We start from the raw sequence: 27,622 nt of genomic DNA on the forward strand, positions 1-27,622 counted from the left end.
AAAGCCCACACACAATCAAACTTTGCACTGACGACGCCCACAAATAACGAAAACACAGGACTCGTTCGACACGACGCACAATGGGCCAAATATACAAATTATTGCGAAATGCAGTGGAGTACATCAAAGACTAATTATTCCAATATTTAAATTGATCTGTAGTCGTCATTGTAAATTCGAATATAAACAAAATTTCTATTTTAATATTTACTCACACCCAACCGAATATTACCTCAAAATATTTGTATTCATATTACCCTCTAAATTTAAATGAATTTGCATATTGTTCCAATCAGTACCACTGTGCAAAGCTCGCAACAACTTGTGGCTATGGCAACCTGATTAGGTTTGGCACTGTGTCTGTGTGTGGAACAGAGAGCCAAAGCTTTCGCCTAACTGAGACCGGCATATACTTCTTACCTAATTGTGAACGTGAGCATATTGGCTTGGCACAGTATGATTTTGTCTGCTCCAAACCTCAACATGGTTACATCTGCTTGTGCCTAAGTTAATACAGTCAGGAGTCAATGCCGAAGAAACTCTCTTCCTTTCGAGATATTTTGGAAAAAGAGTATCTCTCAAGCCAGCTATTGTAGCTTGTCTAGAACGCATTGGAATTTGTATTCAATAGACAGCGAATATGACGATGTCGTTGACTATGCCTTAACATGAAACCCGCAATTGACAATCAAACTGAATGGGCCGTTAATACTTTTTGCCGATTACTTATTGCTACGATAACAACAAATAAGCACCCTGTGTAAAAAGCGTATCAATAAACACATTTTGATAGAGAGGCGTAAGATACTCAGAAATATGAATGAGATATGGAAAACAATGCGAATCAATAATTTATTCAAAAGAATGCTAAGCCGAAAAATCTCTTGCTTTATTATATTTAAGGGGTTATCTTAGTCAATTCTGAAAGCGTTTAAAGACAGTAAGTTATGCTTGTTAAGTTGGTAATGAGGTTAATTTTTATTGAAATCTTTAATGTGTTCAATATACATAGGTGAAGTCAATAAACCAGCTGGTTGAACTTTTATTTATGAAATACATTAAATTTGAATATCATTTAAACAGTTTTATAGAAAGTTCCAATCGCACTCTTACTATTCATGGGTTGCTGCGCGCCACATCTCACAGCCGATGGAGTCGAACTGATGCCGTGTGCAACTGAAATCGATGGAAAATTGATGCAAATTTAGTTCGGCCTCATTGACCCGCACATCGTCCATGTCATGGTTGATGGCCGTCGGCAAGCGGCCGCAAAAGAACTGCGCGAAATTGAGATGAAAGATCTGTGGTGCTAAGAACTCCTGTTCAAAGTCATATGGCCGATACTCGAACCGCTGCGAGTCATGCGCCAGGCCGAAGAATGTATCATAGGCCAGCTGGAGACCGTTGAAGTCCGCCAATCGCTCCTTCAACGATGCTGTCGGTGAGTGCTGGGCACAGTTTAAGGCAGCTTGGAACTTGGCTTTCTGACGTATCCGCACTCCAAGTAGCGCCTCATTGCCCGCAGCATCGAAGAGTATGCCCTCTTGCTCGAAGGCGTGGCTGAGCTCGTGGCCGAGTATGAAGCCCATCAGACTATGTCGGAAAATGGGATGTTGGCGATGGTCGTAGAAGGGCCATTGCATAAAGACCAGTGGAACGGTCAACGTATTCCGCTCATGCTCAAAATAGGGCGCATTGCGAGCTCTGACCAAATCGTCGTTCACATAGTAGTACTTCAGCTGCAAGGTGGCACCTGGTTGCCCCAGAGGTAGATGCTGCAGACGCGTGCGCAGGCGCAGAGCCTGCCAGAAGCTCTGCGCAAAACTGCCAGCCGAGAAGTTTGCACTCGCGTAGTGGTCATTATAGAAGCCATAATCAGCGCTCGTGAGGTTGGGTAGATTGCCCAGTTTCAATTGCATACCCGCCAGCTTGGCGTGCAGATAGCTTAGCTGCTCGTGGCTTAGTTCCAACCGATTGTGCTCCAGGTACTTGGCAAACGTTCCGCGCAAACTGTCAAACAGCTGCTGCAGCTGACGCATGTCCTCCGACCGTGTTCTGTACACATAGCGATCGTAGATGTAGTTCATGCCCAAGGGAAGCACCGCACTCATGTGATGTATGCAGCTCTGCAGGGTTGAGTCCGGCTTGGCTTCCTTGACGAACTGAGCCAGACGCTCACTTAGATACGACTCCACAGCTGTGTTACTGCTTTGTCGCAGCAGCTCGCCCAGTTTTCGGAAATACTCCACATCACTAATCTGCACGAGCAGCTGACCTGGCTCCCTTTCCAACAGCTCTTGGAAGTATACTTCCCACTCGATTTGCGGTATTTCCTTATTGAGCTTGCTCAGCATCCACAGCTGGAGCATCGGCTCCTCATTGCCGTATTTCTCGCGCAATATACGCAGATCTCTTTCCAACAACCTAGTCTCAGGCCTCATAGGCTGCAATTAAGGGCAGTCGAATTTGTTAATTTGAGAGCTATATAAGAGAATATAATATGAAATAATAATGAAATATTTCGTACGATTACTCACCGAGTGATTGTTATCAGCCACCGGCATCTTGAGCTGCACTACATAGCTGAGCGAGTCGTTATAAGCAACATCGGCCATCTCATCAAAGAAAACGCCATTTAATCCATATTTGCGAAGCCTGGCCGTTGCACGTGTCCATTCGAAGGCTTCGCCCGAGAGGAGTTCCGGTGGCAGCTGCATCTGCTCCTCTGGGTGACCAACACATGCCGTGAAATAGTCTTGAAGCTGCTTAAAGAGGCGTGGAGCATCCCTTAGGCGATTGCTCGTCAGCACCGCGATCATTGCGTTGGCATATCTCTGCTCCGCCAATTGAAAGTTGTCCACGTAGTTGGAGGACCAATTGCCACAAGCAAACGCCCAGAAATTCGAGCAGGGTGAAACTCTACGATCCAGATTCGATCGGATGCTGTGCATAGTGGCTAGATTAATATCCGCTTTGCCTTGAGACACAGTCAAAGCAGTGCACAATAATGCACCGAAAATAGTTCTCAACATTTCGGCTACTTCACACTTTTCGTACTGAACATGAAATGGTCATTCATTCGGTCCATCCAAGGCCTGAGCCTTATCTGCATTTGAGCTGCAATTCATGTACAAAAATATAGTACATGGTGATATTATATAGTATATACATACTTATATACATTGAGATAAAAATATATATGATTTGCAAGTTTTAATAAAATACATTTTATTGTTGTTGATTATAAAAACATTTATAATCCAAACTGTTTGCACTTATTATAAAAACAAATAATTCTCATTGGATGGTTGCGCAGATGGACTCTACAGTAAGCCTATTACATATTTTAAGCAACGCAATTAACCAACTATAAAGTTTTTAATAAGACTCATTAAACTAATTCCAATTCATGATTATTTTTTAAACCTCTGCTTGCTTTTACTGTCCGCTGACTTCTTGGACTTTTTCAACTGTCCCAGCTGCTTAGATTTATTTTTCAGTTTGTTTTCCTTTTTAATGGGCTTTCCTTCTAGCAATGGCAATTCATCAATATCCACTCGAGGCGCCTGGGAAAGTTTCTTTGCTATTTTCGATGTTGGTTTCGCTTTTTGTCCATTTTTTTGTGGCGGTGATTGCTCTTCATTTTTCGAAGGATTCTGTTTCTTATTTCCATTCGATTGTGGTGCCGGCTGTTTCGATCGGACCTTTGGGGAAGCTGCGGAGGCTTTTTCTTCCTTCTCTTCGGAAACAGGCAACGTTCGCTCTGGCTTCGATTTGCTGGACACTTTGATTGGCTTCTCAAACACCTTAGCTACATATTTCGTCTTACTTTGTTCAAGCTTTTTCTTTTTTAAATCATGTTCTACGTCTGTAAGACTGGGCTTTCCAGCACGCTTTCCAAGGGCTTTTCGGCGTCCATCAGTGACTTCCGCTGCCTCCGCTTCCTTAGTTTCTGCAGCCTTCAATTCAGTCTGATCTGATGCAAGTGCTTCATCTAGCTGCTTCTCATCCGCTTCCTGTTGCTCCTTAGTGATAGGTATGGTATTGGAAAACTTTTTCAGCTTAGCCACAAAGAAGCCATCCATATTGTTTGTATGTGGATAAAATCGCCTGCACAAATTTAAGCTGGGATGGTAGCGATGCTGGCGGAACTTGGTAAAACCAGGCTCACCAAAATCAATGCCCAGGGGCACCAGCTTTACATTTCGCTTCTTGAGAGCGTAATCAATGACCCATTCATTCTCCTCGGGCAAGACTGAACAAGTGGAATATACAACATATCCGCCAGTGGAAGATTTGGCATCCACGCAATCAATAGCGGTAAGCAAAAGCTTGCGCTGCAAATTATAACAACGCTGCACATCGATCTCTGATTTAGTCGTTTTAACGCTCGGATCCTTGGAGACCACACCCGTGCCAGTACAAGGCGCATCAAGCAGTACTCGATCAAAGCCTGTCATTATATTTCTAAACTTGGTCGCATCCTCACAGCTGACAATAGCATTCACAATGCCCAAGCGATGGAAATTTGCCACAACGGCCTTGATCCGATCCCTATTCGCATCGTTGGCAAATAACACTCCCGTGTTCTTCATAACGGCAGCTATATGTGATCCCTTGCCCCCAGGTGCGGAGCACATATCTAGGACTCGTTCGTTCTCCTGCGGGGCCAATGCGATCACTGGCAGCATCGACGAAGCGCCCTGTATCATATAATGTCCAGCTAGATACTCGGGCGTGGCGCCCAGTGGAACAGTGGAATTAAATATGACAAGGCCCACGTTTGTCCACTTGCCTAGTGGATCGAGATTGACACCACGATTAATTAACGCGCCAGCAAGATCTCGACGGCGTGTCTTTAGGGAATTTGTGCGTATAGTCAGCGGACGCGCTACCTAATAAAACAAATATATAAAATAAAGGTTGATTACAAATTATAATAATTAATAACTTACCTCTGAGGCCTCCAAATACTCCATAAGATCGCTCAACTTAAATATATCCATTAATTTGGACATTAGAAACTCATTATAACTGTAGTACAAACATAGGTCCAAACGAAGCTGATCTACATATTCGCTGCGGGAGCGACCCTCCTGCCGATATTTTCCAAAATCCGAGAGTACCTGAATAATGTCCTTAATGCGCTGTTGCACATCCTGTAAAGAGAGCTCCTTATCAGCGTCTTCCCCAGGCTCTGGTAAACGAAACACTTCCGATTGATCGACAGACATCTGCATCTCCTCCTGTGCCAATTTGTCATCTTGCGCCTGACGTTTTTTAAGTTTTTTGTTGGCACGCTCAATAGGCAACGTGTCATCATCATCATCATCATTATCCTCATCCTCATCATCATCGTCATCATCGTCATCATCCTCATCATCATCATCATCGTCATCATTTTCATTTTCATCTGTCTCCTGATCTTCATCGTCCTCATCAAAAAGATCTTCCAATTTACCAACTTGAGCTTCGTTATCCTCATCTATTGATTGTTCCTCTTCTCCATCTGTTTCATCATACGCCTCGTCGTTTTCAACTTCTTCATCTGAATCATCCTCAAATTCATTCTCGGATTCTTGCTCCTCTTCCAGCTCATCTAATTGCTGTTTCCTAGTTTTCTGTTGCAGTTTCGACTTCAACTTTAACCAATCTTTATTGTCATCCGTGAAACCATTTGACTTTTGTTTTTTGATTGGCACAAGTTGTGGCACTTCCTCGTCTGATGACTCCGCCGGGCGCTGCGCCTCTGGCTCGCTGTCGCTCTCGCTGTGATACTCTTTTTGCTTACGGGGCTGTTGAGCGCGTTTATCCTTTGATTTAGCTTTCTGCACTACCTTTTTTTGTTCCCGCTTGGCAACGCGCTGTTTTTGACGGTGCGACAATCTCTTATCCTCATCGTCGAGCGGCGCTGCAAATAAACATTTTTATATTTTTGATCAATGAGATTAGCAGAGTTTTAAATACCGAATGATTTCTTTGGAAACTTAGGGGGTCCCTGTTTGCGTGCCTTGCGACCAGGCCCTTTCTTTTGCTTTTCACTATATTCAGCTTTGCGCCCCATATTCTAGTCCCTTTAATTCACGTTTCGCTCGCGAAAAACGTTGTTTAAAATATGTGTGCCTCCACGTGCAGTGCCGCTCACAGGCTTCTCAACACTGCTTGGAGAAGAACGACTATCCGATATTCGAAACAATATATCGAAAAAGCAAATATCGTCTCATCTGAAATGCCAAAGAGTTCTGCGCGGATAGAGATCAAATTTGACAATCTAATCACTTTAAAATGAAAATAAAACAAAAATACAATTTAACTTTTACAATATTCTCAATAAAAACTATTATTTCTCGAAAACCCAAACTACAATCGCAGACAGAAAGATACCGCCACTAACCAAACAACCGCCTCGAAGTGAGTTCGGTCAGCTGTGTCTATGCGTTTTGCAACACTAGCTATAATTAGTTGAAACATTGAATTGAATATAAAACATAAACATGAGATATGTAAAAATGTAAGAATCCTCAGGCAATCAGTAGAACACAGGCAAACAGATATGGATATAGCCAGCATTGAGCTTAGCGTGGAAGCGCTCATTGGCTCGCTTGTGGCCCTGAGCATGCTTTTCATCTTCTGTCGCAGCATTTTAACGGAAGATGTTGTCATTTGCATATCGGGCAAAACACGTCATAGTTGGAAATCAATAAAAATCGTTGAACAGGTACATGTAAAAAAAGTTCATGCGTACCTATTACTATTATACAGCTATCACCTTGTAGGCCTGCTTTTGTAATGTGTGTGAGATTCTGTTGACACCATCTGCTGGTCTCTTCTGCGACTGTTGTGGCCTCTGCACGCATTCGGAGCCAACATGTCAAAGGCAAGCAGACACTCGCTATCGCTGCAAGGACAAATGGCTACGAAATACGAATGCAGTGCGTCATTTATGGGTACGCGGCAATTTGCCAATGAATTACAGCTGTTCAGGGTGCGGACAAGAAGCTGAACAGGATCATAGTAGCAGCTCGGGACCAGGTCTGTTTGGCTGGCGGTGTGCCTGGTGTCAACGTTGTTACCACGACACATGCTACAAGAAAGTGGATATCAAAGGTGAATGTGACTTTGGCGAGTTTCGGGACATGATATATCCGCCCTACAGCATTGTCGCAGCCAGGACACGTGAATCTGTGCGTTTGCATCTCGCAGGCATAAAGCCACCTGACATTGAAAACTGGGAACCACTAATTGTTATAGCCAATACCAAATCGGGTAGCAGCACGGCCGCAAATGTTTTATCGCTATTGCGTGGATATCTGCATCCAATGCAGGTGATGGAGCTGGGCACACGCGGACCGCATGATGCACTCCAGTGGGCAGCTAAAACAAGTCCACGCCCTTGTCGCATTTTAGTTGCTGGTGGCGATGGAACAATTGGCTGGGTGCTTAACACCATTTACACCCTAAACATAAAACCTCAACCATCTGTGGCTATCATGCCACTGGGCACTGGAAACGATTTATCCCGCGTCCTGGGCTGGGGCGCTGAGCCGCCTTCAGTGCTCGATCCCCTGCAGATACTGCGAAGCATAAGACGTGCCAAATCCGTAAATCTTGATAGGTATGATCTTCAAATTGAGAAGCTGCACTATCGTCTTCCCATCCAAATGCAGCCCTTGAAGACCATACACGTTTACAACTATTTCAGCGTGGGAGTCGACGCATACATCACCTACAATTTTCATAAGACACGCGAATCTCGATTTTATCTGCTCAGCAGCCGCATTTTTAACAAGGTATTACAACACCTAATTACATCTCTTAAAATTTCTTTTAAAATTTCGTTTATACCCTACCTCGTTTATACCAGCTGCTCTACTTCACCTTTGGTACACATCAGGTCATGCAGCCGGACTGCGAACGCATTGATAAGAAACTAGAACTTCATCTAGATAACAAGCTAGTCGAACTGCCGGAGTTGCAATCGTTGGTGTTCCTAAATATTGATTCCTGGGGAGCCGGTTGCAAACTATGCGAGCTGAGCAACTCGAATGACGAACCTCGCATCGTGAACTCCATTTCTGATGGTATGATGGAAGTATTTGGCATAGTCTCATCCTTCCACATTGCTCAGCTGCAGTGCAACATAAGCAAACCCGTGCGCATTGGCCAAGCCAAGCAGATAAGGGTATGAAACCGATGACCAACCAGGCATTGTTTAATAAATTCTAATATTTGATTGCAGCTACGGGTGAATGGGACGGTACCTATGCAGGCCGATGGCGAGCCCTGGATGCAGGCACCGGCAGAAATACGCCTGCAGTCACGCAGCCAAGCTCGTGTATTAAGAGCGCAGCCCGAAGCCCACCAAGTGCAGTAATCTTAAGAGATGTCTTTGTCTATGCCACATGGATGGATCAAAATTGTACTTAATTCTCTTTTACTAGAATCTACGGTGTTTTGTCTCATTGATGCTAACCAAAGCAACTTATTTTAGATCGTAGTTAGCCAAGCATACATTTTTGAATTTTGTGGATATAGTTGATTCAGATGCTAGTTGGAATTAATAGAAATATAAAGAGTTCCGAGGTGTTTGACTTTTAAAAGCATGTCACTTTATTCTTCTCCTGTTAGTTTGTTAAATGTTCGACTGGTGCTTAACATGCGGAGACGCATAACATTTGGGATTTGGGATTTGTTTATTTGTAGTTTATCGAAAGGCGGGTAATAAACGAAAGCAACGATGTTCCTGCGTTCCAGCGCCTTAGAGCATTGTCAGCTCCATAATGGCATTTACGATGTCGTTCTTGTTGTTCTTCAGCGCCTTTATGGCTTTTCCACGCGTCGTATTCGCCTGCGTTATAACTAATTCAATGTCCTTTTCATCGACGTCCGTTCCATCGACCTCTTCCTCATCTTCCTCGGCGATTGGAGCCACTGATGTGGTGGCACCTACGCTGTCAGCGGCGAGAGGGCCTTCTGGCGCCTTGAACTTTTCAGCGGCTGCCACTTGAGCCTGCTGCGACAAGTCCTCGATCTTAGCCTCACCGAAAACAATGTATGTATCGCTGTGGGGGTTCTTGTACACATCCGGATTATTGATGACGAACAAGATGTTCTTCGACTTGCGAATGGTCACGCGGTTTACACCTTGAATCTGCTTCAGACCAAGCTTCAGCATGATTTTGCGCGCCTTCTTCTCTCCGCGCGACTGCTTTGCCTTCGATACCATATCAATGGGCAAACCCGTGGCACCGCCGCCCAATTGTGTGGTTCCGATTTCGGCCTCCTCCAATTCGGGAATCATATCCGAATCACTCTCGCTGCCATCATCCTCGACACGCACATCCCCATCCTCCGGTTGCTTCGCCTCCGCGGAGGTCGAAGGGGCTTCGTTTTTGATTTCAGTTAGCTCAGGCATTTTACCTATTAAATGCAAAATAATAATATATTAGTATTAATGTTCTATGTTTTATAATGAGCCGGTGATGAGGTGCATTTTTCCCCCATCGATTTTTCGAGATTAATTTTATCCCTATTCTCGCTATAATTTCATACAATATATACAAAATATTATAGTTCAATTCATTCTCTTCTTTGCTCAATTTTCAACTCATACTTTTAAGACGTGATGTCAGCTTAAATTAATAATTATTTACCTATTAAAAGCGGGTGCAGCACGGAATCGCAAAACGTTTTTTGAGAAAAGAAATATTGCCACCTGGTGGAAAAATTGTATAGTCATTGTAGTGGCAACATAAATTCAATTCTAACCAGAAAGTCGATAGCTGTGCAATCGAAATGGTATCGCAAACTGCTTGTAGCTGCTTGATATGACACTTGGCACGACAATAATTGCTTTGCAATATGTCAATAGATCAAAGACCGTGCTCAACTATAAGCTACTAATTACTATATATGTATGTAAACTATGCCTACACATAACAAGCGAGCTAATAACTGTAATTACTATACAATTTCCAATTAAACTGTATAAACAACATTGATATTCCAGACATAATTACAGTTTTACAAGTAAAGTCTATGGAAAGGGTTAAAATAACACAATTACGAAGGGCAGTTGTGCCCATACAGGATCCAGCCTACAAATTGCTAAAGGAGGCGTGTCAATTGCTGGGTAAACATTGGACAGCTTCTCGTTATGAGCCGATGTTGCGGTTAACTGCGAACACATGTTCGACGCTGCCGTTCGAATACAAACCAAAAATTGTAATGGTTATTAAATTTATATTAGTTGAAGGATATAATTTGGGGGTCCGTAGGCATAGACTTAAATTCGTATACACTAAAGCTCAAGAATAATTTTTGTATCATCATCAGAGCTGCGAATAGGAGACATCTGATAAATAAATAAATATATATATTCCAATCCCATCAGTTCGAAAAAAGCTTAATGCACATCACTGATCATATCATCATCATACGTATTGATATTGATGCACTCACAGTTGATGCAGTTGTAATTGTTTGTGTTTTATTTTGTGCGCATTTTTGAGCGCTGCAAACGAGTCGCAAATATGTAAAGTATTCAAAACAATTTGTCAGTAAATAATTTCGATATACATCTGTATCTGTACTTGTATGTGATGCCCCCACCACATACATACACACTTATATAGACAACATCCCGGGTGTCAACAGCGCCCTGATTTATTTGAGCGCATGAAACGCTTCGTTGCATTTCGTTAATTTGTCCGTTTTCCGCAGAGGGAACAAACAGCAAGCAGCACACAACAAACAGCAAACAGCAACAAAACATCTACATATGTACACATCACACACACACACATAATATCTTTATGCAGGCTCTAAGCCAAATAAACTTGAATCACCGCCAAATGAAAATCACAGACCTTTTTATCATTATACCAATAATCGCCGACAAGGCGCATAATTATATTTTAATTTATGCCCAATGCAAACAAAATATTGCGATTTAAAGCGCTCATAAAATATTTCAAACACTCAAACGTGACCAAATGCTATTTAATTACCTACAAAAGCTTACAAACACTCGATTTTTTTATGTTGCCAAAAATGTGGTCAATTATGGCCAATTTAAGCCACAAATGCAAATTGACAAACGTGTTAAATGTGGCTCGCATAACAAATTAACACCGAAGGCGGAACTTGATTCATTTGAAAGCAATTAAGATGAAATGAAAAGAGAACTCTAGCCACTTACTCGTCAAAACTGATAAAGTTATAAATTCCCTGAAAGTGGTATCTTAAAGTGAATTGATACTCATATTCAATTGATTTTGGCTGGTATAGGCAGGTGCCACCCCTACCTGTGCTCACGTAATCAAACCCTACTGCCGGCTAATATGCCACCTGAGAGTTAGCTATGTTGCGCACACCATGGCATAAGCAAAGCTAGGCAACTGCTAACAGAGCCGATATCGATATTGTCTTTATTCATGGCTAGTCTGATTGCCGCATGAATCAAGCAGTAAGCAATTAGAGACTCTTGTATGTGTCCCCGAGTATGTGGTGTGTGTGTCCAAGAACAACCCCAAACACAAATAGAAAACAGACAAGCTCAACCGGTTTGACAGCAATTAGCGCACAGCCAATCAGAGACGCCCAGAGCTCTCACACAGCGCGCCATATTGGTCATTAACGAGGCGGAGCTAGTTCGTGCTTGCTCTCTCTCGTTCACACTTGCGCCGAGTGTGTGTGTGCGGTGGTTGTTTTCGACTGGGCAACTGAGCTGCGAGCTGTGAGCTGTGCATGCGGCAGCATTGGCTTTCATTTGCGCGCAGATCTTTGAACGGTTCACTGCGTCACGTATCGCGCGTCTCGAACAATTTTAAGGCGAGCAAACGAAACCGAAGTTGATAATGCAAAACGAGCATGCGGCGCTGCTGCTACCGCCGCCGGTAGAGAGCAGCAGCAAGCTGATTAGCAAACCGTTGCCGAAACCCTTTTCCATAGAGAGTCTGATTGCGAATCAAACAACCGCCGCTGTTTCTGCTGCCAATGGTGATCAGGAACAGGAACAGGAGAAAGAACGCGAGCGGGAACGGGAACTGGAACGCGATAGTAACCGGACGCAGGAATTGGAAAGGGATAACAGTCGTGAGCTTAATGCACGTACTATGCTGGGCCTGACACAGTTCCCACTTTACAATCCCTGGCTGCATGGCTACTTTGCCCAGAATCATGAACGGCTCTCACATCTAATTGCCGGCGGCGGCAGCGGTGGTAGTGGCGGCGGTTACCTTGGTGCGCCGTTTGCCGGCAAAGATCCACAGCCACAACCACAGTCACATGCCTTGGAGAGTCTCAGCCTCAGTCCTACAAAGCCCAATGAGTTACCTCTGCCTCATCCGCTGGACACTCGATTCCTGCCCTTCAACGCCGCTGCAGCCGCCGCCGCTGCAGCAGCTGCTGCTGCCGCTCCTTCGGATCTGAACTATCGCCGTCTCGCGGAACTCATGAATCAGGACTATGTACACAGTCTGAGCGTACATGCCAGACTCCAGCACATGGCTGAGAGTCAGCATCAGCATCATCATCAGCCCACGACTCTGGTTCCGAACCAACTGGAGCCATCGCCACCTCAACCATCATCGCCCTCGAAATCAACAAGTCCTGCGGAGCCTGCTGTCGATGTAGGCATGGACGAGGATTTCGAATGCAGTGGTGACTCATGCAGCGACATCAGTCTCACCATGTCACCGCAAAACTACAGCACGGAGCTCGACAAGAGTCGCAATGGAGGTAGGTAGCGAAGCTGAAAATAATCAAATGATTTATTAAGCATAAAAACAAATCAAACTTTATATATAATAAGCTAATGAGGTATTTTAAAAGGATGTAGTCTGAACTGCCCCATAGAACGAATGAAAGTCATCATCACATTCTGATACAAATTGACCTGAACTTTTTATATATAATCTATAAAGTAACATTACTCTGATATAAAATAAGTATAACGTATTGGTATTACCTTTTTGCTTTGCCCAGGAACTAGATATTTATCTGTTGCGTGTTTCAAGTAGGTCTTATTTAGTATTATAGTAAGAATAATTGATTATCTTGGAACACTCTTAAATGAGAAATGGGATCCTTTTACTTCAGTAACGAAACGAATATTGCTAACTTCTATTACTGACTCCCCATGCCGTCAAGTCCAGCTTTATCTACTTCTTCTCCTTGTAGTCGGTCTAAAGTGGTTTTGTCATGGTAATTAAAATGAGGCAGTCAAGTCATAGACAAAATTAGCATAAAACGCATTTACGACCCAATGTTTGATGTCAATCAAAAGCTGCAAAGTTCTCCGAGGAGAGTAGACTGACATCCAGAGCGAAAGAGAGATAGATATATATATATATAGAGAGAGAGAGAGAGAGAAAAAGGGAGAATAACAATAACATCAAAAATGGAGCTGACATTTTGACAAACGTAACGATTTAGTCATTGAAATGGAATGGAAGAGAAAAGTTTTAGCAAACCGCATCGCCACGACTTCTTCTGTCTGAAGTCTCCTCTGCAGAAGTTAGGCGAAACGAATCGGTGTACACAGTGAAATATAATGTATTCATAACTGAATTTCATATGATGTTGGGGTGCGATGCACAGCACAGCACGGCTCTCGACAATGATATACCCCCGCCGTGCAAATAAATCAGTGACAGGGCAGGCGATGGGCATATTTGAAGCGTGTAAGTGTTAAAAAAGCGTTTAAGCGTTAACCAAAATAATAAGGCATCTCAAAGGGGATGAACAGGCTAAGCAACACTCGCTCACTCGAACGTGGTCACTCTCTGCTTCTCTCTCTCTTTCTCTCTCTCTCTCTCTTTCTGTCATCCTCCCACTCATACTCGCACTTGCCTGAGGCCTCAGTTGGCTTGGGTCACAAATTGCAGTTTGTTGTTGTGGCTGGAATGGGCTGGAAAGACTTGGAAGGGGCTCACACATGTATCCAGTTATAGCTAAATATGTTTGCCACAAATGTTATGACACAGCCCATTAACGACAGAAGTCGCAATCGGTGTCAGGATCTGAAGTTTGTTAAGTAGTGTTAATGGGGATGCGCATATAATTTGAAAGCTTAAGTCGTTTGGGAAATGAATTGGTAATAAGATACTTTAAGTAATTGTTCATTGATTCTTAAACGGAAATGATTTTATCTATGGAATCCTCCAAATTATTATATTATGTGTTATTTTTTCCCGTTTCGTAGCCTATACAAACTCGGACAGTGAGGATTGCAGCGATGACGAGGGCAGTCACTCGCGCCATGAAGCCGGCGGCAAGGAGTCACAAAGCGGGGGCAGCAACAGTTCCTCCAAGTCTCGTCGGCGACGAACAGCCTTTACGTCAGAGCAGTTGCTCGAGCTGGAACGCGAATTCCATGCTAAAAAGTATCTTAGCCTAACGGAACGGAGTCAAATAGCCACAAGTCTGAAATTGAGTGAAGTTCAGGTGTGTTGACAGATCAAATATAAACAGTAAATCATCCCATTATGCAAAATTGAAGAATGTCAATTTTTCATTTCAATTTTCCGGTCACTTTTCTCTTGTCGGTATCATACGTTATATTAACTCTCCATGTGTCTGTTCTGCTTCTCCCACCTTATTTTGGTCTAGGTTAAAATCTGGTTTCAAAATCGTCGCGCCAAATGGAAACGCGTTAAGGCCGGACTCACGTCGCACGGCTTGGGTCGAAATGGCGGTTCGAGTGGCACCAAAATTGTGGTGCCCATACCAGTGCATGTGAATCGCTTTGCGGTGCGGTCGCAGCACCAGCAGCTGGAGAAAATGTGCCTAAGCGGGCCCAAACCGGATCTGCGTAAGAAACTGCCAACGGAAGCGATCAGCGGCTTCGAAAAGTTTAATGCCAGCGCTGTCGGCTCTGCCTCAACTGTCGGCGTCGGAGTGGGCGTGACCATGGGTGTGGGCATGCCACCGATTGGGCCTGCTGCTGCCTCGTTAGCCCTAGCGCGCAGTATTTACTGAAGGACCCAAAGAGCTGAATAACATATTCGTTAACATTGATTGATGTACATAACATATGCCCCTCCCCCTAGAATTTTGTTTAAGTGTAGAGACAAACTTTTGTAAATAAACACAATTTAATTCAAGTGAAACTCTAGAATTTATTTCATTCGCTAGTCACTTCTTCAATAGTTTGACAACATTACTCAGGCATTACGAGCTGAACAACATTTTGCGTTGATCTCCGCATAATCAATTAATATGACCGGTCTCACTCCTAACTTATCTAAGTAATGACTTCCTTATTCTCTCTTTCAAAGCTCTCATCGAGCAATGAGAGCTGACCCTCCTCATGTCTAGTGTGGGCGAGCGAGATGGTCTATTACTCTCAATATGCACTTAAGCACAATGCCTAATTCTTTCCTTCAATGCAGCTTCAAGCATAGTGCGATCGAGCGAGACAGCCTCTTTCTCTCTCTTGGTAAGTCTCGCAACAGCGCTTTCAAGTGTATGTATTTGTATGTGCTTGAAGCAATAATTCCCTTTTAAGAGAGGAGCAATGCAGCCTTAAGCCTAGTGCGATCGAGCGAGATAGCCTCTCTTTTAAAAAGTCTCGCAACTGAGCTTTCTAATTCTTCCCTTCTATGATAGCACCATTGCACATTTTAAAAGCGTCTACCATTGCATACACACATATGTGAACTTATGTACACATAGAATATCTCATTTTTTCATGGCTATTTTTTGGGTTAGGTATCAAGGCGGGTCGCGTTCAACCGATAACTTTTTTAAATCAACAAAGCACACACATGCACACATGCTTTTATGCGACTACGTATGTACGTACGTACATGTACTTGTGTGTGTGTGTGGTGCTGATTCTAGTGATAAACAGTGATTGTTAAATTATCTAGTTGAACTGCTTAAGGGCCTAAATGCTGCTAATAATTCACTGGTAGCCAGTGCAATAAATTCCTAGCTATCGGTGCACGCCTCCAAGCTGACAAAATCAGTTCCCAGTTGCCCATTTATTCTGGGCCACTTGAGGGCCAAAACAAAATTTGGTGTCAATTGGAACAATTAAACTGCCAATTTGTGCGATTTAACACGGCAGGCCCCGAAGGCAAAATGTTGTTGAGCCTTTTCCCAGTTCATCGTGTGACTAATTTTTGTAATTTAACGCACCAAATTGTCGCAAATACAGAGAGACTGAGAGTGCGAGAGAGAGAGAGAGAGAAAGAAAGAGTGAGCTTGTGTGAGATTTGATAGCGACTACTCCTCACGGCCATATCAAACAATCACTCCAGGTGTCTCACGTGTCACGCCTCTTCACAGTGAGCGAGGGAAAGGAGGGCTCACACATGGTGAGTTATTAGTTTTGTAATGCTCAGCCCTGAGCCCTCGCCCTCAGCGTTCAGCTTCTCTCTCTGTATGTGTGTGTGTGAATTGTTAATTGCATTAGCGACTTATTGGCTGCGACAATTGACTTTTGTTTGCAGAGTAACCAAAAAAAAAAAACAAAAAAAAAACAGCATATTGGTGACGAGTGTGCACGACTATATAATACTTGTTCATAATTATAGTTCGCAGTTATATCTGTGTCAAATATGATCCTAACTGTAAGATCCTGGAAAATAGCGGATATCTCGATTCGCATAGCTCCAAGAAATCATATCTGAGCAGAACACGTAAAAAGAATGATTATATGAAGCGAATTTAAAATCTCTGGCGGAACTCAGTATGCTCACTTTGTTTTCTTCATAAGCGAGTATCGTGTATGTGTGCCTCTAACCACCCTGTAAATGGGAAGCTCTATGGCCAGGCACCCTTCTGGTATTATTGTATTGTTGTATGCTTCTGTCGTACCGATGCTCGGCAGCTCACTGCTCGCTGCTCGTTTCGTTTTGCAGTTTTATGTTGGGACACGCCTCCAAGCATGAGTTTTTATTATTGTAACATTTAGACAGGGAATTTTTGGGTGCCGGCTGCGAGAATACAGCTACTGCTACTGCTCTTTTCCTGCTCTTTAGGGGTATTCGAAATCCGAAATTGAGGCAAATGAACAAAGTATCACTGGCTGCTAACGATGCTGATGCCCAGTGGAAGTGTTTTGTTTGGCTGCGGTGACTACAGAGTGAGCTATAGTGAAAAAATCAAAGACATACTCAAGGTAAAAGAGATAGAAGATTCCAACATTTGCTATTTGTGTTTATATTAGCAATAAAGGTTTTTCATTGAACCATGATAAAAGTTCAGTGTAGCCTCTTTGGTATATTATGTGTCTGTCTGGCCGGATCTGCAACTGTAAAGCTTTGGTTGTAAATTATTTCGCCATTAATTACGTCCGGATTAGTGTCGCTTTGAACAGTTAAACAGCCATAATGCACCACGTTAAAAATCACTTACAAATCATTAAAAATGATGTAAAAGTATCCCCGAACAGGAGAAAAATCCGTGCTCTCACATAGCGCATTTTGTATGCTCTACACATTTTGACTTAACGCTTTATTAAAGGACTTATTTCGAATATGGTCTGAGGGTTATCTGACAGTTATCTGAATATACAAGATCTATCTAAGAGTTAACTGATTTTAAATTAACTTCAGTCTCGCTACATCTGATAGCACATATAAATATACTTATCGCCAGCCAAGTTAACCAGTTAGCCTAGAAAGTCCGTATGGCCACGATTTGAAAATATATCCGCAGAAACTATTAGGCAGCAACATTTTGGCAAAGTCGGCAACAGGAAATCTGTTGGCATAGCTGCCGCGTGGAAAGGAAAGGGGGTCATAGTTGAATGCAACGGGGGTCATAAATCAAATGCGAAATGCTCGCTGTCATAATTTGTCATAAGGCGTGGACACGCCCTCCATTTGCCTGTGACCTTTTTTGTTTGAGCAGAGGCAGCGGCAGAGATTTGGTAGACTTTGAAATTCGAAACATGTGGCAAATTTTTAATACCCAAGTTTTTGTTGGCAGTTTCATTGCCAGTTGCCAGAGTCCTTGACTGAGAGCAGCTTATTAACAACCTATTAGTTGATGTATTTGACACAGCAATTACTGCTCAATAAGTTAGCACCACTGACGGCCAGTAAGCTGGAACCAGCCGAGATTGGGGCTAGTCAGCAACAATCATAAGAGTTCTTAAATAACGGCTAGATCTGTCCAGAAATGGCTACAGTGCCAGCACTGGTGCGGTGGGCAGTAACCAACAATCAGCAGTAGCAATTGCAATTGTAGAGGCCGCCCTGACGATCGCATTTGCTGGCCACTTTAGTTTGTATCTGTCAATCGGACTGTCAGTCGCCAATTCATGCCGGAGGGGACACAGGGTAGAGGCGGAAAGGGGGCAGGCGAAGACTCGTTTGCTAGGGTCTGTCACGGTCGCCGCTGAAGAAATTCTCTTGAAAACCGAAAAAAATGCACTCACGCACCTGAATCGCTAATCAGAGGAGCACCCAAGACCCGCAGCACATCCACAGACTGTGGCGGCAATGCATTTTTTCTTTATTCTCTTCTTTTCATTTTTTTTTCTGGTGTCTTGTGAATTAATTAATTACGTTTTTATGATTTTATTAATTTCCCAACAAATATGAGATTGGGAACGTATTCGGGCATGTCTCGCCACCGTCTCTGTCGGCCTCTCCGACTCCCGCTCTCGTCGAGCCCTTCTCCGATTCCCATGGCTTATGGGCACGTACGCTGAGCTCGTAATATAATAATGAATGTAAATTGCCTCAATGAGCGATTTAATGTCTTAATACATTATTTACAATGCATGTTCATTATTGCCTGCCGCTGTTGCACCTAAACAATGCCACGCCCACACTCACTCAGGCTAAACGCCCCCGAACGAAGTGACCGACAATTGACATTTCCACAAACAATTTGAATATCTAATTATTACTCAAAGTAAATGCGATTCATGATGCCATTGTAATGGGAACAACGACAGCGCAATGATGAAATGGATGAGAGCGTGACTATAAGATACCCTTTAAACATGATAGAATAGAGAAACGGAAATGAGAGAGATGAATACCTAGATAGAGAATCTCTCTGTCTCTGTAGAGAGAGAGAGAGAGAGAGAGAGAGAGAGACAGAGAGGCAAGGATAGAGAAAGAAAAAAATGTATATTTTTTGGTTACTAAAATTAATATATTAAGCAATAAAAAATAAATAATAACTAATCGCATTTTCACCGAATACGATCATCATTCCTAATACGGATTGAATAGTTATGATGAATTTAAATATAAAAGTCATATTCCGACATTTTAAAATTCTGCTATACCCTTGATAACTATTTCATATAGGTAATAACTATAAAAAGTAAACAAAAAGAGAGCCGACTGGATGTGCCTAGATTAACAATTCAATCATAATCAATGGAAATAAAGACTCAATGAAGTTTGGAAAATATTGAAATCGATTTACAGCTGGCGGCTGCAATTTGGGGAGTTTTTGTCACGAAGGAAGCCATTCATCAAACACTGTCCAAAATTTCGTGCAAGCTAATTAAATATAAATATTTTATATTGTGACCCAGTCTGCAAGCTTGGAAGAGCTTCAAGGTGAATACCCTAGTTCCAGACGGCTTAGCCAATGGAAGAACGTGCGGATTATAAAATCTGATCAGCTGCCCAACTTTGTATGTGGCCCATCTTTGTGACATTTATCACTGGGCAAACACTTCCGCTTGGCCACAGAGGTCGCATCCTGATCCTGACCGCATAATAAAGCAAATTTGGTCGTGTGCACGTACTCCGGTTCGTTGGGTTGCTAGAGCACGGTGTGTGGTCCCGCGGCGAGGGAAGTGAGAGATAGAGAGTGAAGAGAGCGAGAGAGTGAGATCGTTTAAGATGAGTTACGAGGCCGACCATCGATATATCTACGTGCCCTGTTCAAAATGTTGTTTATATCCACTGCGGTCTGCCCGTCCCAAGAAGGACACGTGCACGCGTCAGATAATTGATAAAATTGCTCAGATAAGATCCTGGAGTTTCAGTCAAGTAATTGATATTCCTGTCGACAAGTCAACTTTTACCGGCTACCCGCTGAGCCGAGTCGAGCCGAGCCGAGCTGGGCACAAAAGCAATCAACGGCGACTAAAAAACCGACGGACAATTTATGCCACAGCATTCGGAACTGCCAACACCCACATACAGGAACAGAAAGAGATGGAAGTACATACTGTATATATGGATATATACTAGTATATATGATACTTGGTGAGTTAGCAAAAAAATAAAAATAAAATAAAAAAGATCTGGGAATAATAAAAAAGATGCTTTCTGCACACAAAAAGCACATCATTGTCATCTCCTGGCTAGCAATTTGGGAACCCTCTTTTTCTGCAACGCCCACCGACCCATCGACCGACTCACCGACCCACGTCTCTAAGTCTGTTTCTGTTTCTGTCTCTGTCTCTATCCCTGTCTGTCTGGACTCGCTCTAGTTCCGCCCATCGGCTTCCGTCCACATAAGTGCCAGTCAGCTTTTGAGTGAGTCTCAGTTTTTTGCTTTTGCTGTTGTTATGTGTAGTTAGAACGCTTTCAGCGCTTAATGTACTGAAATGTGACGGAATGGGTGGCGCATGTCCATAATTACAAAAACCACCCACCGAGCATGTGGTGGCCACTTGCCAGTGCCTCTGCCTCTATCCCTGCCTCTGCCAGTAAAAAAAGTGATGACGTAGTTTGTGGCACAACTCAATTGTTTGGCAACGCCCACTGCTCAGCGGGCGGTCAATTTTAGCGGTAATCATTGTCGCGCGACTTGAAAGACGGTTAAATGCTCCGGCGACTCTTCGCTGAATAACAGATGAACTGGATGAGTACACTGGAGCAGAAAACACAGTAAAGTAATATCTGACCCAGTTTTAATTAATCTACAATTCAAATCACAGCTGCTAATTGGATTGGCTTACATTTCATAGCATTCGGCTCTGGTATATGAGCTGTTGTTTTATTAATCGATAACCCTTAAATGTAAATTGTAAATTCCTTGTCAACGTCCATCTCTCATCAGGCTGTGAAATTCGACACTGATTTTACCCCAATGAAACGCATGATCAAATTCACTGGTTAGTGTCAAATTCTAGTGACTGAACAAAAGTTAAGCAAAATAAGCCCCATAGATTATTCGCAATTGAAATTCAATAGAAAATATTACTTGCAATGGACTGAAAATTATTTAAACATAGTTTTTAAATTGATAATTCTAATTGGAATTTATGCACTACATATCAACTTGCTTTGGTATGTGAGCTTCAGAAATCAATCGGAGTCTGAACCGTTACCGAAAAATAAATTCTTCTAAAACTATTTTTGCTTTATTTGTTTTTCCGCATGTAACTATCTGCAGCAATTTTTTTGAGTTGATTAACTGTAATTTTATCATTTTGATTAACTAGTTTTAATAGAGCACCATTCTCCAGCTGTAAGAGCTTGTGTGGTGCTCCGAATTCGATTATTTTTCCTGCATCTACAACCAGGACGCTGTCGTTGTCCATGACTGTGTGAAGACGATGAGCAATGGTCAACACCGTACACTGGGCAAACTTGGTATGAATTGTTTCCTGTATGAGTTTGTCAGTGCTGTAATAATAACTAATTAGACCCATCGAAATTTGCAGGTGATCAATAATTACTTACTCCGCATCCACATTAGCAGTCGCCTCGTCCATAATGAGTATTCGATTATTGCGGAGTATGGCTCGAGCTAAGCAAACCAATTGCCTTTGGCCCATGCTGAAGTTCGATCCGCCATCTTGCATATAGCATGAGAGGCCTCCCTCCAAGCCGGCCACGTATTTCTTCAGCTTCACGTCGTCGAGTGCGTTCCAAAGCTCTTCGTCACTCTTCATACCAAACGGATCGAGATTGAATCGCAATGTACCGGAGAAGAGAACTGACTCCTGTGGTATGATTGAGATGCGACTGCGCAGATCATGCAAGCCCAATAGGGCAATGTCCTGACCGTCTATCTCGATAAGGCCTTCATTTATTGCAAGCCGGAACAGTGCTTGGATTATCGAAGATTTGCCAGCGCCCGTACGTCCCACAATGCCAATCTTCTCCATGGGCTGCGACTCAAAGGTCAAGCCTTTCAGAATTTCGATATCGTCTGGAGCATATTTCATGCGTAGATTACAGAAGCGTATGTGTCCCTTTTGTGGCCATTCAGATGCGAGATTTATCTCCTTTGCTGTTTCCAAAGGTGGCTCAGATGGGGTCCTCGCATATTCCAATATGCGCTCCACACTGGTCATCTTATTCTCCAGCTCAGCCGTCTGCCTCATGCCCCACTGACACATTATGACCAAGGTCATTGATTGTGTGATAGCCAGGCCAACATCGCCACTGTAGAAGGTTTCATTAATAACCAGGAAGCTGAATGTCACAGCTAGTATGTAAACGACACAAATGAGATCCGTCCAAAAGGAAAAGGCACGATTGGCGCTTGTGTAGAGAAAGAGCGCAGACGAGTTCGTATTCTGATGGCCATGGAAAGTGTGCTCCAATTGCGGCATCGCATCCAATGCTCGTATAGTAGTCAAGCCCTGTAACGTTTGATTGGCATGTGTGTAAACTGGACTACGAGCTGAGCATGAAAAAGGCCAAAGCATGTCAGTAAGTCAGAATTTTTTTTTTTAATTTACTCTTTTACTTACTTAAGCTTTCAATGCGTTTCAGACTGCGACCGGCACCTATGTAGAAAGAGCGACAAAAGTACATCAAGGCCGCCATGATAGCTGCTGGAATGAGGAGCCAGTAGTTGGCGATTGCCACGATGACTAAGACAGCCACCACATCTACAAAGAACTGTAGCAAATGATAAATTATATTGTAAGTAAATGTGTATGTTACAGTTATTACAGTTATTTACCTGCAAGGAGTCCATCATAGCCTGCGGCAAGGCCACATCCACGTTCTCAATATCACTGGAGAAGCGATTTAGCACTCGACCCGAGGGATTGGCATTAAAGAAGAACATGCGAGCACGTATAATCCCATCGAAGAGCAAATTATGCAATCGTAATGAAATACGTAAGCATAACAGAAAGAAGCCAAAGGTGCGCAACAAGTAGAGGGCCAAGGTGCACACCAAGAGCACCGCGTACCAGGTAACCATGCGCGCACGAGTCTCTTCGAACTGCTCGGGTGTTGCTCGATTTTCCTCCCAGGTAGCCCAGCGCGAAATGAAGATGTCCATTAAAGCTTGGCAAACTCGAGCGACAATGAAGAGCGCAAGCACCAGGCAAACCAAGGTGGGTGAGCGAAGAGCGCGAAAGTAATCCATGTAAGTAGCGTAGCCAACAGCTCCTTGTTGCTGGCGTTCTGAGAAGGCACTCTCCTTATTGGATTGATCATCCACCGTCTCTGTAGGATCCTGGAATAGTTTGGAGTTTCTGTCCACTTGGCTAAGGACTCGTTTCACCAGTTGCTTGTCTGCTTCAACGGCATCCAAATCGGGTGCTGCATGCTTCTCAATAACGTCTCGCAGCTCCGCATAAGTGCCTTGCTGAGTCAGACGTCCGGACTCGATAAGTAGCAAGTGATCCACATTCTGCAGCAACTGTACATGATGTGTAACCAATATGCGCAGCTTGTCTCCTAGGAACCGATTGAAGCACTTGTCCATTAGCAGTTTGCCCACTCGTGAGTCCACCGCAGCAAGGGGATCATCGAATAAATATATATCTGCTTTTCGATACACAGCACGGGCCAGACTTATTCTCGCCTTCTGTCCTCCACTTAAGCTGATGCCCCGTTCGCCCACCACAGTAGCATCACCGTGAGGCAGCATAGCTAGATCACAGTCCAGCTGGCAGGCGTGCACAACAGCTCGATACCGCTGCTCCTCGTATGGCTCCACAAACACAATATTGTCACGTATGCTGGCCTGGAAGATCCAGGGCTCCTGTGGGGCATAGCTCAACTTGCCATGCACTTCAATGTGACCTTGCATGAGCTCTACTTCGCCTAATATGACGTTTAGGAGCGTACTCTTGCCACAGCCTACGTTGCCGACAATGCCCACTAATTGTGTGGGAAGAAGCTTAAAGCTGATGTCCTCAATGTGCGCAGTTCGTGCCTGCCTAACGCTTGGCTTGTTCCAGCTGGCGGTAACCTGGCTAAAAGTGAGGGACTTTTCCATGCTCTCTATGCAGTGCAATCGACCCACAGAGAGAGGCTTTGCAGGTGCCTTTTTGAAATCAAATTGTAGGGTGGGATTGTCGCTACAGTTGGAGGAGCAGTTCTCGCTGGTGGGCGATTCAGATTGCTGTAGGAACTCCGTCACTCGCCTTGCGCTAACCACAGTCTGCGCCCAGGTGGTAATTGCCAAGGGCCAAAAGTGCAGCAGCGAATCATTTAGCAAACTGTAGTAGGACGAGAGTATAAACACTTTTCTGGCCGTAACCGCTTCACCTGTATACACATAGGCAATGAGACTTAGGAACAAAGACACCTTCGATATCATGTTGGTGCACTGCAGCGCCGCATATATGCTAACGGAACCTCGGATGGCTTTAGCCTCCATCTTACGCACTTTGGCTATCAGCTTTGCAAAAGACTGCTCCCATGCATACATTTTGATCACCTGCATGGCACTTATAATCTCGTTCATCAGCTTCACACGGCGATCCCGTTGATCCGCTGATCTGGTGCGAAATTTGGCTGCCGCTTTGGCAGCCCACGCTTGAAGCGGAATCAACAGCACTATGAAGGCAATGCCTATCAAAGCCGTCCAGTTAATCTGAGTGTACATGATGTAGCCAAAGAGGCACGCCTCCACGGGTCCCTTCCACAAGTCATGAAAGAAGTAGAATGTCAGATCGAATTGTGGCAAATCAATGGACATCACTGATATCGCCTGGGCGCCAAGTCCATCCCGGCCATTGATCGCTGCACGCAAACACTTCCTGTATATCATTCCAGCAAAGGCCACACGAATCCTTGTGCCCACGGCAAAGACGTAAAACATAAATGGATGAAATACCAGTGACGTGATCAGCGCGCACAGCACAATGCCCATCGCATACAGATAGGCGCTTTCCTTGCTAATGCTCGTTTGCCCCTCGGCAAAGTAGGAGATCAAGCCACCCAAAAAGAGTGGCTGAAAGGCACTGCAGAGAAACAATGCAAAGAGTATTTGAGAGAAATGCAGCCATTTGTATTCTAGCTGCAGGCTCAGGATAACTCAGAGACGGGTACAAAGTTTTCAATATGCTTATTCATGTACTTACTGTATAACTATCTCCAGAATTGAATAGATCACGCAGGCAGGCACAAACTGCCATCCATAATGGGCAAAGATCAGGTGCAGCGAACTTGGTTGTTTGCGTTGAGATTCACGTATCCATGGTTGTTGCAAGTCCTCCGTCAATTTGGCACTATCGAAATAGTGTAAATTTGCGTATAGACCGTTTTCCGAAAGCTCTTCTCGTCGGCCTTGCCGAAATACATGGCGCATCCATCTAAGTGATGAAAACAGCAATCAGTCTTAAGCTGACAGTTAATTGGAACTACGTGCTGCCAGGCTGACGGCTGCTCTACGGATCTCTTAAATTACCAATCAGTGATAAACGAAAGGGAATGCACAGGGAATATTTGGTCGTACACATTATCGAGACATGTCTAAGATATGGAGCTTAAATGGGCTTTATTTCTCAAACAATATGAACTCGAGAACGAACGAAACTGATTTAATTTTTGCGTCTCATTTACTATTTTATTAGTACGGGTATTTTTCATATTATATTATCATTATTGCTGTAATTATCATTAATATTGTATAATCATTATTATTGTAATTATTATAATAAATATTTGTAATGTATCAGTATTGTTGAAAATTTAATTTGTATACTATTTAAAATATTTATTTTCATTATTTTGAATATTAAACTCACAGAAAAAACCATTTCGAGAATATATTTGCCTTTAGATAGGGATTTGGCTCGCGTTTACTATTCGATAGATTATTCATAACGCCCCATTCACGAAAGTTTACAAAATCTACTTATGTCTGTGGCAGACAGTTTTCAAATGCGTTCGTAGCCCCCGTGCAGGCCGTTTTATAAATAATTTTGGTGTTTGTTTGAAGTGGTTGATTAAATCGTCATCATAACAAACTTTTTGCACAAGGCACAACACAAACGACTGATAAGAAATAATGGAGGCTAGTTGACTAATGGGACTAAAATTATTTGGCTAGTAGATGTGCGTAAATTGAGTAATCAATAGCGAAACAGGACAGGAAATTATCGGTCATTTGTGTGCGTCACTGCAAGCCATTAAATGCATAATTGCAGATTGCAGTTAAATTATAGCTATATAATTATAGAAGACAGACTTGTAAATCTTTGGGATTTTAACTAATTCGGCTTACTGTCTCTGAAATGATAAATCCTGATTAGCTTTAATTAGGCTATAAGGGGCAACGTTCTACGACAGCGATTCGAGGCTGTATAATCTAATCAAATAGCGACTAGACTATATCCATTGTAAATTTCGTCACAGATAAGTTAACTATACGATAAATATAGATGAGAGATATTCCTTAGTCGAATGCTAAAGCTTTAATTAGACAAACACGAGCAGAAGCAATAAATACAAACAACGACTCTAATATCGGAATGGACTACGCAATAAGACAGAGAATGGCTAATGGGCTCCACATTACGCTACAATTTCAATAATGACCTATTCAGTGACAGCTCTAAGGCAGGCTGTGGAGCTCCTCAAGCGTATAAAGCTGATCCGTGCGATTGTAGACATTTTGCATATTCCGCAACATATCAGGCAGCCTTTGAATGGCGTTCGACACATTCGCATCGTTGCAGACGCGCTTGAAGAGTTCGCCGCGCGTGGGTATTGCAAACATGGCTACTTGAGCGCCTTTACGTATGAGGAATGGATGGTGCTTGGCCAGGGTATCATTGTAAGCTGATTTGCAGATATGGTGCGCCTTCTCCTCATCTGCCACGTCTTGCAGTCGAAGCAGAAACTCGTACACAAACTCTGAAACGAATGAACGTACATACATAGATAAGATAATCATCCGTTATCTGTTTCACAGAGTAGTACCTAGGCCACGATGCAGACGCAATAAGGTCCGACTGCCAGACACGTAGCCTTTTTGGTGCAGGAGGCTGGCTCCTTTCTCATATAGCAGCATAGTCTTAATACTATCGAAGTGTTTGTTTTCTTCGTTGTCCTGCTGCCGTAGATCATACAGTATATCCAGTTTGTTTCGCACGTCGCTGCTTACAAAGGTAAACACGCTGCCCATCAGCAGGAAGAACCTGAGGCAGAAATCAATTTAAGTTTATTGTTGACAAGATTATCTTATTTCACTTACTTCATTATCTCCTCATACGCTTCCAAATAGTCGTCCATGCGTACATCATCATCGTCTATTAAGCTACCTTCAAATAAATCTGAGACTTTTTCAATATCAAAGCAGTTATCTGCACCCGCAGAATCGCTAACAGCGGACATATTTCCAACTCTTTTTTATTATTCCACAGCGCATATGTTTAGTCAATAAAAACAAAGAAATATCGACAATCGATATTAGCATACAAATTTCGATTCGATATATATAATTTCCTCAAATACTCTTTATATTTCGATAGGCTATCAAATAT

The 27,622-nt window shown here is 43.2% G+C and overlaps 7 protein-coding genes across 8 annotated transcripts; 2 read left to right on the forward strand and 5 right to left on the reverse strand.

The window, feature by feature from the left end:
• Nucleotides 1-1,009: 1,009 nt before the first annotated feature.
• Nepl10 (Neprilysin-like 10) lies at nt 1,010-3,094 on the reverse strand. The gene is made up of 2 exons (XM_018009042.2): nt 2,538-3,094; nt 1,010-2,444 (listed from the first exon to the last, which is right to left on the reverse strand). The coding sequence occupies exons 1-2, from the start codon at nt 3,030-3,032 to the stop codon at nt 1,113-1,115; spliced, it is 1,827 nt and encodes a 608-aa protein (XP_017864531.1). The 5' UTR covers nt 3,033-3,094; the 3' UTR covers nt 1,010-1,112.
• Nucleotides 3,095-3,203: 109 nt separating this feature from the next.
• On the reverse strand, nt 3,204-6,180 carry LOC108615750 (uncharacterized). The gene is made up of 3 exons (XM_018010468.2): nt 5,968-6,180; nt 4,956-5,911; nt 3,204-4,895 (listed from the first exon to the last, which is right to left on the reverse strand). Exons 1-3 carry the CDS (start codon nt 6,062-6,064, stop codon nt 3,414-3,416), a joined length of 2,535 nt encoding a protein of 844 aa, XP_017865957.1. The 5' UTR covers nt 6,065-6,180; the 3' UTR covers nt 3,204-3,413.
• Nucleotides 6,181-6,277: 97 nt separating this feature from the next.
• Nucleotides 6,278-8,600, forward strand: Dgkepsilon (diacylglycerol kinase epsilon). The gene is made up of 4 exons (XM_018010478.2): nt 6,278-6,718; nt 6,777-7,790; nt 7,865-8,182; nt 8,240-8,600. The coding sequence occupies exons 1-4, from the start codon at nt 6,554-6,556 to the stop codon at nt 8,372-8,374; spliced, it is 1,632 nt and encodes a 543-aa protein (XP_017865967.1). The 5' UTR covers nt 6,278-6,553; the 3' UTR covers nt 8,375-8,600.
• Nucleotides 8,587-9,789, reverse strand: Nacalpha (nascent polypeptide associated complex protein alpha subunit). Of its 2 annotated transcripts, none has more exons than XM_089469578.1 (2): nt 9,654-9,789; nt 8,587-9,420 (listed from the first exon to the last, which is right to left on the reverse strand). In XM_089469578.1, exon 2 carries the CDS (start codon nt 9,413-9,415, stop codon nt 8,759-8,761), a length of 657 nt encoding a protein of 218 aa, XP_089325704.1. In that variant the 5' UTR covers nt 9,416-9,420; nt 9,654-9,789; the 3' UTR covers nt 8,587-8,758. The 2 variants fall into 2 exon arrangements, with proteins under 2 accessions (XP_089325704.1, XP_089325705.1); XM_089469579.1 differs by having other exon boundaries at nt 9,614-9,667.
• Nucleotides 9,790-11,643: 1,854 nt separating this feature from the next.
• On the forward strand, nt 11,644-15,125 carry unpg (homeobox protein unplugged). Its single transcript, XM_018010479.2, has 3 exons — nt 11,644-12,741; nt 14,207-14,448; nt 14,614-15,125. Exons 1-3 carry the CDS (start codon nt 11,859-11,861, stop codon nt 14,980-14,982), a joined length of 1,494 nt encoding a protein of 497 aa, XP_017865968.1. The 5' UTR covers nt 11,644-11,858; the 3' UTR covers nt 14,983-15,125.
• A 5,743-nt stretch (nt 15,126-20,868) lies between these two features.
• Nucleotides 20,869-26,017, reverse strand: LOC108615748 (putative multidrug resistance-associated protein lethal(2)03659). Its single transcript, XM_018010465.2, has 6 exons — nt 25,883-26,017; nt 25,217-25,447; nt 22,855-25,096; nt 22,640-22,790; nt 21,621-22,569; nt 20,869-21,563 (listed from the first exon to the last, which is right to left on the reverse strand). Exons 1-6 carry the CDS (start codon nt 25,957-25,959, stop codon nt 21,299-21,301), a joined length of 3,915 nt encoding a protein of 1,304 aa, XP_017865954.1. The 5' UTR covers nt 25,960-26,017; the 3' UTR covers nt 20,869-21,298.
• A 515-nt stretch (nt 26,018-26,532) lies between these two features.
• On the reverse strand, nt 26,533-27,564 carry LOC108615765 (ceramide-1-phosphate transfer protein). Its single transcript, XM_018010492.2, has 3 exons — nt 27,334-27,564; nt 27,060-27,277; nt 26,533-26,993 (listed from the first exon to the last, which is right to left on the reverse strand). Exons 1-3 carry the CDS (start codon nt 27,471-27,473, stop codon nt 26,692-26,694), a joined length of 660 nt encoding a protein of 219 aa, XP_017865981.1. The 5' UTR covers nt 27,474-27,564; the 3' UTR covers nt 26,533-26,691.
• Between the last annotated feature and the right edge of the window lie 58 nt (nt 27,565-27,622).

Source organism: Drosophila arizonae, chromosome 5 (genome assembly GCF_054131065.1).
Source record: "Drosophila arizonae isolate 15081-1271.41 chromosome 5, UAZ_ARI_1.0, whole genome shotgun sequence".
In the NCBI taxonomy this organism is placed as follows: domain Eukaryota; kingdom Metazoa; phylum Arthropoda; class Insecta; order Diptera; family Drosophilidae; genus Drosophila; species Drosophila arizonae.

Bases quoted from the DNA above. Each gene is read 5' to 3' on its own strand.
- Nepl10 (XM_018009042.2), bottom strand. From the start codon at position 3,032: ATGTTGAGAACTATTTTCGGTGCATTATTGTGCACTGCTTTGACTGTG. The intron at 2,445-2,537 runs GTGAGTAATCGT...CCTTAATTGCAG, and splicing joins TGGCTGATAACAATCACTCG to CCTATGAGGCCTGAGACTAG.
- LOC108615750 (XM_018010468.2), bottom strand. From the start codon at position 6,064: ATGGGGCGCAAAGCTGAATATAGTGAAAAGCAAAAGAAAGGGCCTGGT. The intron at 5,912-5,967 runs GTATTTAAAACT...GTTTATTTGCAG, and splicing joins GTTTCCAAAGAAATCATTCG to CGCCGCTCGACGATGAGGAT. The intron at 4,896-4,955 runs GTAAGTTATTAA...TTGTTTTATTAG, and splicing joins AGTATTTGGAGGCCTCAGAG to GTAGCGCGTCCGCTGACTAT.
- Dgkepsilon (XM_018010478.2), top strand. From the start codon at position 6,554: ATGGATATAGCCAGCATTGAGCTTAGCGTGGAAGCGCTCATTGGCTCG. The intron at 6,719-6,776 runs GTACATGTAAAA...ATCACCTTGTAG, and splicing joins CAATAAAAATCGTTGAACAG to GCCTGCTTTTGTAATGTGTG. The intron at 8,183-8,239 runs GTATGAAACCGA...ATTTGATTGCAG, and splicing joins GCCAAGCCAAGCAGATAAGG to CTACGGGTGAATGGGACGGT.
- Nacalpha (XM_089469578.1), bottom strand. From the start codon at position 9,415: ATGCCTGAGCTAACTGAAATCAAAAACGAAGCCCCTTCGACCTCCGCG.
- unpg (XM_018010479.2), top strand. From the start codon at position 11,859: ATGCAAAACGAGCATGCGGCGCTGCTGCTACCGCCGCCGGTAGAGAGC. The intron at 12,742-14,206 runs GTAGGTAGCGAA...CCCGTTTCGTAG, and splicing joins CGACAAGAGTCGCAATGGAG to CCTATACAAACTCGGACAGT. The intron at 14,449-14,613 runs GTGTGTTGACAG...ATTTTGGTCTAG, and splicing joins TGAAATTGAGTGAAGTTCAG to GTTAAAATCTGGTTTCAAAA.
- LOC108615748 (XM_018010465.2), bottom strand. From the start codon at position 25,959: ATGAATAATCTATCGAATAGTAAACGCGAGCCAAATCCCTATCTAAAG. The intron at 22,791-22,854 runs GTAAATAACTGT...CATTTGCTACAG, and splicing joins CTATGATGGACTCCTTGCAG to TTCTTTGTAGATGTGGTGGC. The intron at 22,570-22,639 runs GTAAGTAAAAGA...TTTCATGCTCAG, and splicing joins GAAACGCATTGAAAGCTTAA to CTCGTAGTCCAGTTTACACA.
- LOC108615765 (XM_018010492.2), bottom strand. From the start codon at position 27,473: ATGTCCGCTGTTAGCGATTCTGCGGGTGCAGATAACTGCTTTGATATT. The intron at 27,278-27,333 runs GTAAGTGAAATA...TTTCTGCCTCAG, and splicing joins GCGTATGAGGAGATAATGAA to GTTCTTCCTGCTGATGGGCA. The intron at 26,994-27,059 runs GTACTACTCTGT...CATTCGTTTCAG, and splicing joins GCGTCTGCATCGTGGCCTAG to AGTTTGTGTACGAGTTTCTG.